Source organism: Aulonocara stuartgranti, assembly GCF_965226115.1.
Source record: "Aulonocara stuartgranti genome assembly, chromosome: 16".
In the NCBI taxonomy this organism is placed as follows: domain Eukaryota; kingdom Metazoa; phylum Chordata; class Actinopteri; order Cichliformes; family Cichlidae; genus Aulonocara; species Aulonocara stuartgranti.
The window spans coordinates 33,642,653-33,656,004 of record NC_138952.1 but is presented as its reverse complement, the minus strand read 5'-3'; the positions used below and the strand labels follow the sequence as shown (position 1 = coordinate 33,656,004).

Genomic DNA, 13,352 nt, shown 5'->3' with positions numbered 1-13,352 from the left:
TTTTTATGTGTTTTACAACTGTGAAAGATTCACTGACTCTTACTAAATGACCTCACACAGTGCCTAATTTCTAAAAAGGATTTCACACTAATAGAAACACATCGACGTCTCTTTTTCTCAGAGAGAAACATGTAAACCTGCACTCACACTGTATTCTTTTTGTTAAACCATCACTGGCTCCTTCACTGGCCTCCTCATGTTTGGGTGACACTTAACAGCTAATTACTGAAATGTTCTCATTGCATGTTTGTATATCAACTAACGCACGGTTGGATCACCCAGAGAACTTTCTACTCACACGAAACATTTTTGCAAATGCATCCTGACGCTAATTTGACCTGCAGGCTTTCAATTGCTCCTCTGTTGTAAACCCCACAGCAGCTTTTTCAGGCCAAAAGAAGGTTTTGCACTAGCACAGAATCTGACCCTGAATATCACCATGATAGCTCTGACCACTTGATTTCTCGTTCTTAACTTTATCAAATGAAACACTCTGAAGATGACAGCTGAATTCCAATCAATTAAACTAACTCTGCATATTGTATTCCTGTCTTGGGATCAAAGTGCTGGAGAGGTGATCCGGTGAGTTCCTGCAGGACAACATGATGTGAAAAATTCTTGTTTGGTTTGAACAACAAAACTGATGAGTTGCTGACTGTGAGCTGCAGCTAGTGTAAATCATGCTTTTGATGGATATTTCTCACTGACACACTTTTTGACCTCCTCTAATAACAAATGTTACCTGAGTTCAGTGTGCACTGCTTTCGTGTCAAGCAGATATGTGTCATATGTCATATGTGTTCTTGATTGAACCTCCTGCTCTGGTTGTTTCATGCAGGCTATACTTATGTTCTTGATCAAAACCGACCTCAAAAATAAATGATGTTTATCTTAAGATAGACACTCAGTGATGCTGCAATAGCAGGAACTGACCTACAAACCCTCATCCTGCCCTGCACCAGTGGTCACAGTGGGAGATTGAAGTAGTTTAAGCAGTTTTGTCCTGTTGAAATCATCTTTAGTGAGCCCCTCTGATAAATATTTAGACTTTCACACATTTCAGGTTGTAGGAGTGGGCTGATTAAAGTGTCTACTTTCTTCACTTTACAAGCAGCTTAAATATTGTACAAGGACATTGCTCAAAATTTTATAACACATCTGTTCTGCTATCCCTCCTGTCAGCTAAGCACAGAAAGCTGAGGCTACAGTTCATATGGGTTTGGAAAATTGGGAAACAATGCTGAGTCTCAATTTCAATCTTGTTGTAACACAGATTATATTTTTCATGAATAGAGTCAGCCAGGACACAGCCTTCCCCTGCACCCATACCTACTCCTAATACCTAATACACAGAAGAGTAAACACAGTCAGTAAGCTTGTCACTTACGGAACTCATCAGGAATCAGAAGACTGCAAATCCTGTAAAAGAGTTAAAGATGCAGCGTTAAGAGCATATGAGCTGGCATTATGGTTAGTTTATTGAAATTTAATTTTACACTTTTTTATTTAACAAGCAGACCTCAGTGCAAGAAAGAGTCTTTCCAACACTGAAAAATCACAGAGACCAACTTTGACATTAAAAGGTGTAAAAACAAGTACAAGATAAAAATGTAGGAGACTCTCACCCACGCTTGACTGCAAAAGGTGGCTTGTGTAAAATCCTGTCCCTGCTGAGATTTCTTCTGCTATGATGGGTCATTGAAGTCTAACTGCCTAACAGTTACATTTATTTCTGTATCTCAATAAATCATGTTCGGTTTTACCACATGATCTCTCCTTATTGAACTGCTTTTGTAGATAAGCTTCAAGCCAGAAATGAACTATACCTAAACCAAAAATATTAGTGAGAAAGTGTCTGGACAATCTCCAGCTGTGCTGCGTGTATTAAAGATAACTTCATACACTGTCTGGTTGTCATGTCTGAAACAGGCTGTACAGTCACACAGATAAAAGACAGCAGTCATGTTTCTAATGATATAAATCAACCAGAAAGATTTTAAAGATAAAAGCTGTGAGGCCTCACTAGAGAAAGGATGGCTTGTTATCATTACATGAAGTGATTTAGAAATAATATGTAAGCTTTCAGGGCAGCACTCACAGCTTCTTAAAACTGATTACCTGATGGTAAGCTTACACAGATATGTAAACATACAGGTGAACTCTAAGAGGTTATAAAGAAGAGAGCTGTGCTGCTATTTTTACAGAACACAATTTATTTACATTTTTATATTTACAATCAGTTTTTATTTATTTAAACAAAATAAACACTACAAAACTAGAACAAAACTATCTTATGTACAATATCAACAGTTTCTCCCCTATTTCCTTTTTTCTTCCACCCATCTTTGTCTCTCTGCCTCGTAGAAAGGAGACTCCTGAAACTCCTTCCAGGTAATCTCCTTGGCCATGCCCTTGTGCCTGTGCAGAGATTGCACTTTTGAAGGGCAGTAGATATATTTCCCTGCCACTCCAGGGAAGCCCGTGCGAACATGTGGGCTATTTGGGCCCTGTTTCAGGTTCATGTGGCAGAACCTGCAGAGGCGGCCTGTTAGTTGGGTTTCTGGCCTTTTCCTCTTTTCCTCCATCCTTTCCTCTGACCTCTTCCTGGTAGCATCCAGTTGCCTTTGGAAAAAGTCTGTCTGGGCAAATTCCTCAAAGGGCATTTTAATTCCATCACCAGGTTTTCTTGTTTTGTTTCCTCTCTCTACACCACAACCACCATTTATACTCTAATCCCTGAGTCATTTGGTAACCCTTCATTATTACCCAGAACCTGTCTCAGCTCCTCCCTGAATTCTTCGCAATATTCATACGTTTTCAGCTTCCATCATTTAAATCTGGCCTCTGTCTTCACTCGCTTCCTCTAATTGATTTCCAAAGTCACCTTGCAGTCTCCTATCTCTTTCAGATTTTTTTTTTAATTGTGTGCACCTTCCTCCACTGTTTTATATGTGTGTTACCCTGTGTTTATTCATCTGCTCTGTTGTGCAAAATCAAGTATTTGTACTTCTGTATTCTTCTCAATTCTCCCTTCGTGCTTGAATTTTAGTGCACTAGAAAAACCTTGGTGCGGTTTGCAGCAGCAAAAATGGTGTCATCAAAACTATGTGACTAAGTTTCCACTTGTGTTTTGCAAAATGTGCAACTTGTATAACGATTCACATGAAGAATCTTCTAATTCCCACAGTGTTAGCTTGTTTCCCATCACTTTTGGTTTGTATTAGGGAACTGAAAGTTCCTCAGAAAAAAAATACTTTTGTTTCTTTTCACATCGCCCAGCTATTACTGTGATAAGTTTAGTTCCCCTAAAGTTATTAAGAGAAGAAATTGAAACTAATGACGCATTCACAGTATTGCTGGCCTGTTCTGCAGAGCTGAGCATCTCAGGAATATCTGGCATTCTAACAAATGATGGAGGAAATTTATATGAATACTGAGTATGACAAATTTGACAATGCAAAAAACTGCACAGGTAAGAAACAGAGTAGACATATTTTTATCATCAGTCATAACTATTTTCCACTTCATTAGTGTTTGTTTCTCTTTTCAGGTCCAAGGAACTATAAGAGGAGTTTCCACTCAGGTGTGATTCCCTGTTTGGGCCTGCTGAGTTTTTTCCTGCTAATCGGACTCATCACCCTTGGTGTTTACTGTGAGTCTGATTCTAACACTCATGAGCCCACATATGAACAGAATAAAATGTCTTGAACTTTGTATTTTGGATGGTTTCAGACCATGCTGAATGAACTGTGACACACACACACTCATACTCTCCCATAGAGTACACTATCATAAATATCAGTTTAAGAACATTTTTCATTGCCTACAGGCAAATTTGAAATACTTTAGTTTTGGTCTAAAAACTATAAAAATTTATGCACAAGCTTTTTTCTGTGTCTCAAAAACATGCATCTCCAATTATTTTAGTTCATGATTCAGCTGCAGATGTCTCAGCTGTGAGTAGTAAACTTTCTTCCATGACTGAGGAGAGAGACCTTCTTAAGGCAAGTCTGTCCACTACCGGAAACAAACTTTCCTCCATGACTGAAGAGAGAGACCTTCTTAAGGCAAATCTGTCCAGTACCGGAAACAAGCTTTCCTCCATGACTGAGGAGAGAGACCTTCTGCAGGCCAACCTTGCTGAAAAGGCAAATGAGTTGGAACGGCTTCAGAGTTTGTCAAAGCAGAGTGAGTATGTGTATTTCCTGTTGAAATTACTTGTGTGTGTTTGTAAAAGTTAATAATGAAAAACAAGGATTCACTTTCCAGGTATTGTGAAAAGTCCTTGTCTCTTTGTGCCTTAATGAATAGAATTTTTGAATTTTTATTGAAATTCTGATGAATGAAGTTTAAATACTATTTCAATAATAAGGATGAAATGCCAAAATAACCTATCGTTTTTGTCAGGGAGTTTTTAATGTTTTATTTGATTATGCTTCAAATGTTATGTTATACTTATGTTCACATATTTCACCAGACACAGTTTTCTGTTGAAACAGGAAGCTGACCCTGTGACTCTGTGACATTTACCGCAAGAGATGAGTACAGAAATACACATCCGCAGAAGTTGACTTGCATTATCTTATTCTTAGAAATTGACTTGTAGCACACACACTTTATGACACACACACACACACACACACAGCTTACACACAGACAGCATCAGGACCTGCGTAACAGGAAATGTGATTATATTTGCATATTGACGATGTAACCTATAAAAGTAAACGAATACTGCAGTTCGGTGTGTCTCTCTGTCTGAGATTCACCCGTGCCGCACATTATCAATCTCAAGTGTCTCAGTGTTGTTTACTCACCTGACTGTTTGTTAACTGTAAATCTCTGACAGTTTTCAGTCAAACTGTTACTGCCTCTTCCTTACGGTGGGTCATGCTGGAAAGTCTCGTTGCCTCGCCACTGTTAATGCAGACCTCAGAACAGTTAAGGCATTGTTCATAACACAGATTCACAACAAAGACACTCAGATAATCAAAACTTTTTTTTTCTTTTCAACATTAATTTAAGACGAATATCAAATAGTTTTCTACTTTTATCAAAATCGTACTGACTTTGGAAAGAGTACTACACAAAAAGAAAAGACATCTAGTTTAAAATCAAAACAACTACTAGCTAAGTATTTGAACAACTAGAAAAAGCACCTGCTATCACAACTAGAGATTTACAAGGTAAAACACAAACGCTATGGAGAGAGGGAACCGGGATGTCAGGTCAGGATGGAGATATCATAATCCCCACACTCCGAGACTGACACTCCAAGCCCCAAGAACAACTGGTGCATTCAAGGTGTGGAATATGAGAGCACCTGAAGGAGAAGAGTGTGTGTGTGGTTTGTGGCCCAGCTGCAGGGGAGGGGTGAAGCAATGTGTTTATGGCGTGGTGTCAGATCAGTGCAGGTCATGATGATGGTCTCCATCATCTAATCATGCCTTCCCTACTTGAGTAGGTCGGCGGGACCTGACAAGAGAACTGTGAGGTGTGTGCCGATCTGAAGCTGGAAATCCATGCAGACGAAAGGAACAAGAAAAACACTGCAAATAAACATTTGAAAACTTGCAATGCTATGTGCGTCAGGTCCTTTTGTGTTACAAGAAGATCAGGGCTATGGTGGAAACCTGGACCCTCAGTGCCTCAGTGGCTGATTACCATTAGTATGTGAAGTACTCTCCAAAAGTCTATTTGAAGATGTGAATTTAGCATTATGCATAATGCCTACTGTAACCATCACTGAAACCACAGAGAGTTAGACAGACAGAAGTTAGCCCACTATGAGAACAGCTGAAAGGAGTGATGAAGAGAGGGGTTCCTAAGAAGTACAACTAGGTGTCCATACCTGACTAAAAACTGCGTGCCAAGCAAAGACTCACAGTCTTAGCTAACTGTTAGGAAAAAAAGCAGTAACTCAATACGGCAAGACCAGGCTGACCAACCTTTGCATCTCTTGGATTAACTGCAAGAAAGCCAATAAACTCAATGCCTCACAAATGGATCTTATAATGCCCAGAACCACCAGGACCCTAAGAGCCTTCATCAGGAATTCAGTGGAGATGTGGAGAACAACACTACAGGCCAACTTCAAGCAAACTGTACAAGTCATCATCAAGTGCGAGATTTACCAAAGAGATGCTGTGACTCCACTGCTATTCTGCATAAGCCTATGTAGTCGGAAGGTAACAAAGAGAGGGAAGGTAGTTAGAAATGAGGGGATTGCACTACCAGAAGTCAGTGCTGCAGACATTGTGGACCGCTACAAGTACCTGAGAATCCCACAGGAAAATGGGAAACACGAAGAGGCCTCTTGGAAAACCGCAACCAAATAACTGCAGAGAGTAAGGCTTGTCCTGAGGAGTCAGCTGAACAGGAAGAACAAGATATAAGCAATCAAGCCTATGCCCTGCTGGTTGTCAGATACCCTTCTGGGATAATAAACTGGCCACAGGAGGAGATGCAAATGGAGAGTCCTCTTTATACACAGGGTTCAGTGCTAGGACCAATTCTGTTTACATTATACAAGCTTTCCTTAGGCAGTATCATTAGAAAGCATAGCATGCATTTTCATGGCTATGCATATGACACCTGACTTTATCTATCCATGAAGCCAGATAACACACATCAATTAGTTAACCTGCAGGGATGTCTTAAAGACATAAAGACCTGGATAAACTCTAATTTTTCTCCGTCTATATTGAGATAAAACTGAGGTTATTGTCCTTGGCCCTAAAAAGATTAGAAATACGATAGCTAACCAAATGCTTACTCTGGATGGCATTATTTTTGTCTCCAGTAACACTGTGGGGAACCTTGGAGTGATTTTTGACCTGGATATGTCCTTCAATCCACATATTAAATAAATATGTAGGACTGCTTTTTTTCAAATGTGAGGCTGAAAAATATGTGAAAAGTGTGGTGTGTAACACTGGTAACTTAGATCTGTCACATCCTTCATCAAAATGAGCACACAAACAATTTGGTTCTAGTGCTTTCACAATTTTATTTTATGACACAATTTGTTTTATCTTGATTCTCCAGCAGGACATGTGATGTTTAGTTGATCTAACTGACAAAATATGTTAATATAAAACTAATTTATATTAACATAATAAGTAATAGGTACTGTTAATAACTATTAAAACTACTGTTTGATGTTTCTTGTTTGATGTTTCTTCCAGAAAAAACGTGTCCCACAGGATGGAGCATATTCAGTGGTAGTTGTTATTTCCTCTCTGTAAGATCTGGTAACTGGGGTGAAGCTAGACAGGACTGTAGAGGCAAAGGGGCAGATCTGGTGGTGATGAAGAACTCTGAAGAACAGGTACAGTATGTGTGTATATATATATATATATATATATATATATATATATATATATATACTACCAGTCAAACGTTTTAGAACACACATTTTTTCTAGTTGTTTATTAAAAATTATGCTATTTAATGTCTCATTGTAGTCTTAAATGAAAGCATAGCACAAATAAGCAATTGAGTGAAAAAAGAAATCACAGAATCAAAATGTATTCTAAACTCTAGACTCATCGAAGTAGCCTCATTTGGCAGATACAACAGTTGAACACACCCATGTAGGGCTGTACGATATGACCAAAATCTCATATCCCGATATAAGACATTTATCATCCAACGATATAAATCACAAAAATGTAACATTTTCTGTAAATTCTGTGAAGCTCGGGCAACCCGACTTGGGTGAAGTGTTTTCAGCTGGACTGACTGTTGCAAAAGTTGAAACGGCCGCAATTTTCTTTGTATTTATTACACAACGTGCTGCTGGCAAGAGCCTGTTCTAAGGTTTATTTTTTTAGCACCTGACGGCTCTTTTTAGCTTCTCGTCTGTAAACACTCTGCATACTATTTCATGTGATTCATTTTGAAAAATCTCAATAGGATCTTCAGCTTTATTGTGAAAGGTTTATGTGGAAAACAAACAAGCAGACGGCAGAGCCACGTGACGGTTTTACCCATGTTGTTGCTAACTACAACGCATAAAAACAGTCGGTTCTCCGTCCGTAGTGTGGTTAATTTAAATATAAGTGAAAGAGAGAACTTTAAGAAACCATCAAAATGATAAAATATTGCCGTTAACAGTTTATTTTGCAACACCACAAAACAAGCGATAGCATAATTTGAAACAATAGACGTTTTCATATTGCCATCCGATCCACATCGTTATATCAAACAGGCACTTGTAGGTGCTTTGCTTTCACTCTTCTGTCCAGTTCATCCCCAACCAGCTTTATGGAGTTTAAGTCTGCAGACTGTGCTGGCCACTCCATGTTTTTAAGTTTACCATCATGTTATTTTTTATTGAGGTAGTTCTGGGATAGCTTGGACTCATGTTTTGGATCGTTATCTTGCTTTAGGATGAACCCCTGACCAACTAGGTGCATACCAGAGGGTATGCATGGCACTGCAGAATGCTGCAGTATCCGTTTTGGTTCAGGGTGCCTCTCAATCTGTACTTTTCTGTGAATGTACATATGACTTATTGAAACCTCAAGTCTGCTTAGATAAATATTTTATGCAGTCAGCCAGCTAACGACGGAACAATCAGAAACGTGATGTGTGGAGGCAGAAAAAGACAACAGAATGTAAAAAAGCAGAAGATGAATGTGATGTACACACTGGTTCTCCACCTTGATGTGACATGTGTTAGTTTTCAGGTTCCTGTTAGCTCATTGCACTGAAGGAAAAAATATTTACCTGATTGTGAGAAATGTGTCAAAGAAATTGAGAATTTTCTTCAAAAAAACAGCACACCCTAAATTCTGTTTAAAAAATAAACAAATTTTTTTTTTGCATGTTAAACAGAACTTTCTCGCTACAATCATCAACGATAACACTTGGATTGGTTTGACTGACTATGGAATGGAGGGACTGTGGAAATGGGTAGATGGAACTCCACTCACTCTGGCATAAGTCTTTACTGTGGTTCAGTTTATTACTTTTACTGAATTTCTAGCAGATGTTTTCTCATGAACATAGAGCTTACATGTCAGTAGGTCTGTGAAGGTTCTCAGTCATCCAGGTCATCAGCATGTGCCCAAAAGAAGTCAGTACAATCCATCTTTAAAGTTCTGCTCTTATTTTGGCTCATCCTACTGACATGTAGTCTAAGGAAATTGGAAAGAAAAGTGTCTGGACTTCTTTGAGTTGCTTGAAGACATTTCACCTCTTATCCGAGAAGCTTCTTCAGTTCTAAGGTCAAATGGTGGAGAGTCCCAGATTTAAACCCAGTTGGAGTTTCCCCCCAAAGAGGGACAAAAGGACCTCCTGATGATCCTCTACCTAATCACATGAGCCAAGGTATGGAAATGGGTGTGGGTCACAATCAGCCAGGGTTTCGGGTGAGCTCATAGTGAAACCTGGCCCCACCCTATCATGTGATTTCCTGAGATCAGATGGCCCAGGATGTGAGCGGGCGTTGAGGCGTCTGGGAAGAATCTCAAAACTGGATTATGAATGGCAGACAGTTGGTGTCGTAAACCCCCGCCTCTGTTCAAAAATGGTCGCTCACAGTGGACATAGATGCTTCTTTCACTCCTCTTTCAAACCATCTGTCCTCTCTGTCCAAAATGTGAACATTGGCATCCTCAAAAGTGTGACCTTTGACCTTTAGATGCAGATGGACTGCTGAGTCTTGTCCTGTGGAGGTGGCTCTTCTGTGTTGTGCCATGCGCTTGTGAAGTAGCTGTTTGGTCTCTCCAATGTAGTCCCCCAAAGCGCTTTACATATCCAGTCATCCACCCATTCACACACACATTCACACACTGGTGATGGCAAATCTGGGACTCTCCACCATTTGACCTTAGAACTGAAGAAGCTTCTCGGATGAGAGGTGAAATGTCTTCAAGCAACTCAAAGAAGTCCAGACACTTTTCTTTCCAATTTCCTTAGACTACATGTCAGTAGGATGAGCCAAAATAAGAGCAGAACTTTAAAGATGGATTGTACTGACTTCTTTTAGGCACATGCTGACAGAAGAACTCAGTTATAATGTTTTAAATATTTCATGACATCTATCCATTTTCTCCTCTATTAAGATAGCACACATCTTTGGACTGTGGGAGGAAGTGACAGAGAACTCACATAGGCAGAGAAAATGCAAACTGCGCACAGAGAGGACTCTGGTAGCCAATAGATTTAAACCTAGGCAACAGTGCTAACCACCACATTAATACACTGCATTATTTTTATCTGGAATAGTGTGTTTGACTTTGCTGTACTCTGTGTAGGCTTATTTCTTCCATAACTATGTCCTAAGAAAAGCATTTGTTTACCTCAATTTTTCCTACAGCTAAAGAGCTGTAGAGTCAGGAGTGTCATATTTAATTTTTTATCCTCATTAAACACCTTTATTGTTAATTGTCCTATCAGGAACTGGGCAAAAAATGAACCCAATAATGGAGGCTCACGGCATGGTGAAGAAGACTGTGTGCATATAAGAGCTGCAGACCAGAGGACTTGGAATGATATTTCATGTACAGCTTCTATGAAATGGATCTGTAAAAAAATACCATAACACCATTTTACATCGAGACCATATATTTTTACATGCTTTGAAATTTTAGCTATGATTGTTATTCTATTCTGAATTTCATTTTAATGATGAATTCTATTCTCACTATAAATAAGTGCAACTTTTTAAATCTGCAATATTACATTAACGGAAAAATTAGCCAATGTTTGTATTTCTTGTTACAACATTTAATCAGCAGCCAGTTTTTAATTCAGAGAATCAAACACAGTCGTTTATTAGTAAACACACAAAGATTGTAGTTTCTAAAGTGCTGGGGGGGGGGGGGGGGGGAGCCTGCAGACTACTTTACTTCAGTTACTTCAGTTTACTTCACTGGTGTCTGTCAAAAAGGCAACAATTTCAACAGAGAATATAAAAGAGTATGAGAGAATATATTTTAAAATAATGCTGACAAACTATTGCTTTGCTTTTAAACGGAAAATCTTTAAATCTGAAGTTGTTTGTTTTGGTTTTGTTTGTTTATTTTTGGTATAACATTGTCCACAATCTAGCGCCTCTTGAACAGTTTGAAATGACAAGCGCTTCCACTAGAGGGTGCTGTTGTGTTAAATGTTAGTGAACACCATTTGGAAGAATGTTGTTGTTGTTTTTTTACTCTGTTATTTCTGATCATTTTTATGCACTTTTCATATGAGCAACATCATTCTCAAGTCTCTACTGTCAAAAAAGTTAAGGCTTTTCACATGACATAACACAGACTCACTTGTGCAAGAGATGATAAAATAATGAAAACCATCTCAATCATATGTCAGGATATAAAGTGAGTCAGCAGTCAATTTGACTCTGTGTTTAAAGAATTAAAACATTTCACCATCGTTTTAAGACTTAGACACAAATGCTTTTATAGTTTAACCAAAACATTACTGACTGGTAAGCATACTGCAAAAAAAAAAATGTAGGTCTAATGTAGAGCAAAAAAAAAAAATCAGACACAAAAATGTAATGTGCATTTATTTTTCATTTACAGTTTTTGCCCGTTGCCTGAACACATTTTGCAAAACTTTGCTCATTGTGCCAAAACCCTAAACACAAGTAAACATGACACAACACTGGGAAATATACCATTCACATCTGCACCAAATTGAAACTCTACTCTCAAAACCTAAACTCTGCTATCAAAACCTAACATTCCTTTGTCAAAATGTAACTCTGTTGACAAAATGACACATACTTGCATCATATGCAAACACTTACAGAGCAGGGGGAACACACTAGTCTACTTTATATAAAGCACTGCAGTCTTTGATTTCCATTGTTCATTCAGAAGGCATATTGGTACATATTCAGCTCGAAGTCCTTTGACCCTGTCACTGTTCCTCTCAAATGGGACTCTGTAGAGCTGCTTCATGGTGATGCTGTGTTTTCCCAAGATGCGTCTGATGGTGGTGATGCTCACATGGTTTATGTTGTTGAACACTTGCCTGTCTGCAAGTATTTGCTTTCGTAGCTGGTGGAGACGGATGGCATTGTCTGCCCTCACTAGGTCCACAACGGCAAGTTCCTGCCGTTGTGTGAACAGGCGTTGGCGTCCTCCCCCAGAAGGTCTTCGAGTCATTCTAGAGAAATACAACCACATATTGTCATCGGTTTGCTTATTTTTCTTACAGTACTTTACTGTATATACTGTATCATCCACTGTACAACACTGTACTTCAATATAAGTAATCATGGTATGTTTCACAGAAACTACCACTTTGGCTGCAAAAGGAGCATTAGCACCCTGCAGTACGCTGTACACTTGATATGGTGATATACTGTAGAACAGTACTATAAAACCATCTGAGTGGAGTAGAAGGCAGTGAGATGAAGACAGACCTGTTTTCTAGTTGGAATTTTCTTATTACAGATGCCACTGTGAAGCGGCTTAGATGTGGGTGGACTCTCTGCCCAGCTTCCCTCATAGTCAGGCCGTGGTTGATGACATGGTCCACCAAAGTTGCTCTTATATCATCAGAAATATGGGTCCGTGCATGGCCTCTTTGACCTCCTCCTCCTCTTCCTCTTGCTCTCCCTCCATCCATGCTTGCAAAGTTCTTGAAATGGCTAAACTGAGGGCTTTTTGTGGTTGGCTAATTGGTGTTCAGTTTTGCAAGTAAGTGCCTTCAGGTGTATATTTGAGTGGTTGCAATTACCCGATGTGTTTTGTATTTTGGATACATGTGTTTTCCAAATGGCACCCTGAAATTTCATTTTTGAACGAAGTGTCTTATGTATGAAATAGAGTGTAGCATGCAGGACCATGTGTGTTGCATAAAGGAGTAGGTGTGTTGCATAATTGCAACCAGAGTGCAAAGCAGCACTTTTGTTTAAGGTATGGGTACATGTGTTTGAGGTATGGTAACAAAAGCTTCAAGTTGTGTTACTTTAGTCTAAGCATGGGTTTATAGTGTTCAAGCAACGAGCAAAAACTGTAACAGAAGGAAGACATCTCTACAGCTAATATCTCCCAAAACTGGGCAACTCACACCAAAACAATTTAAGCGGATAAACAGCAGGCCAAAAGAAAATGTGTGTTACGGCGGGGTACGCTAGACCCAAAAGCAGACAGTGAGAGAAACTGAACTTTAAACAAAAGCGAGCCTTTATTTGGGCTGATGGCAGGAGTAAAAACAAAAGCTAAGGCAAAACAATGACAATATGTACAGTTGATTTTGATGCGAGCTGTCCCTTTAATGCTAACCTCAAACCTGGTTTCAACAGAACTGAAACATGCAGTCATTTTCAAAGCATTTTAAAAAGTAAACAGTCCTTATGAAATCTGATGTAACAGACAACTAAACCA

At 39.1% G+C, this 13,352-nt stretch overlaps 1 protein-coding gene across 2 annotated transcripts; it reads left to right on the top strand.

Annotated features, from left to right (window-relative positions):
- Positions 1-3,382: 3,382 nt before the first annotated feature.
- Positions 3,383-10,823, top strand: LOC309690765 (uncharacterized protein). 2 transcript variants are annotated; one of them, XM_082508096.1, is made up of 6 exons: positions 3,383-3,472; positions 3,551-3,652; positions 3,928-4,188; positions 7,188-7,330; positions 8,842-8,919; positions 10,408-10,823. In XM_082508096.1, exons 1-6 carry the CDS (start codon positions 3,409-3,411, stop codon positions 10,423-10,425), a joined length of 666 nt encoding a protein of 221 aa, XP_082364222.1. In that variant the 5' UTR covers positions 3,383-3,408; the 3' UTR covers positions 10,426-10,823. The 2 variants fall into 2 exon arrangements, with proteins under 2 accessions (XP_082364222.1, XP_082364221.1); XM_082508095.1 differs by lacking the exon at positions 10,408-10,823 and having other exon boundaries at positions 8,842-9,117.
- The last annotated feature ends 2,529 nt before the right edge of the window (positions 10,824-13,352 follow it).

Bases quoted from the DNA above. Each gene is read 5' to 3' on its own strand.
- LOC309690765 (XM_082508095.1), top strand. From the start codon at position 3,409: ATGATGGAGGAAATTTATATGAATACTGAGTATGACAAATTTGACAAT. The intron at 3,473-3,550 runs GTAAGAAACAGA...TTCTCTTTTCAG, and splicing joins CAATGCAAAAAACTGCACAG to GTCCAAGGAACTATAAGAGG. The intron at 4,189-7,187 runs GTGAGTATGTGT...TGTTTCTTCCAG, and splicing joins TCAGAGTTTGTCAAAGCAGA to AAAAAACGTGTCCCACAGGA.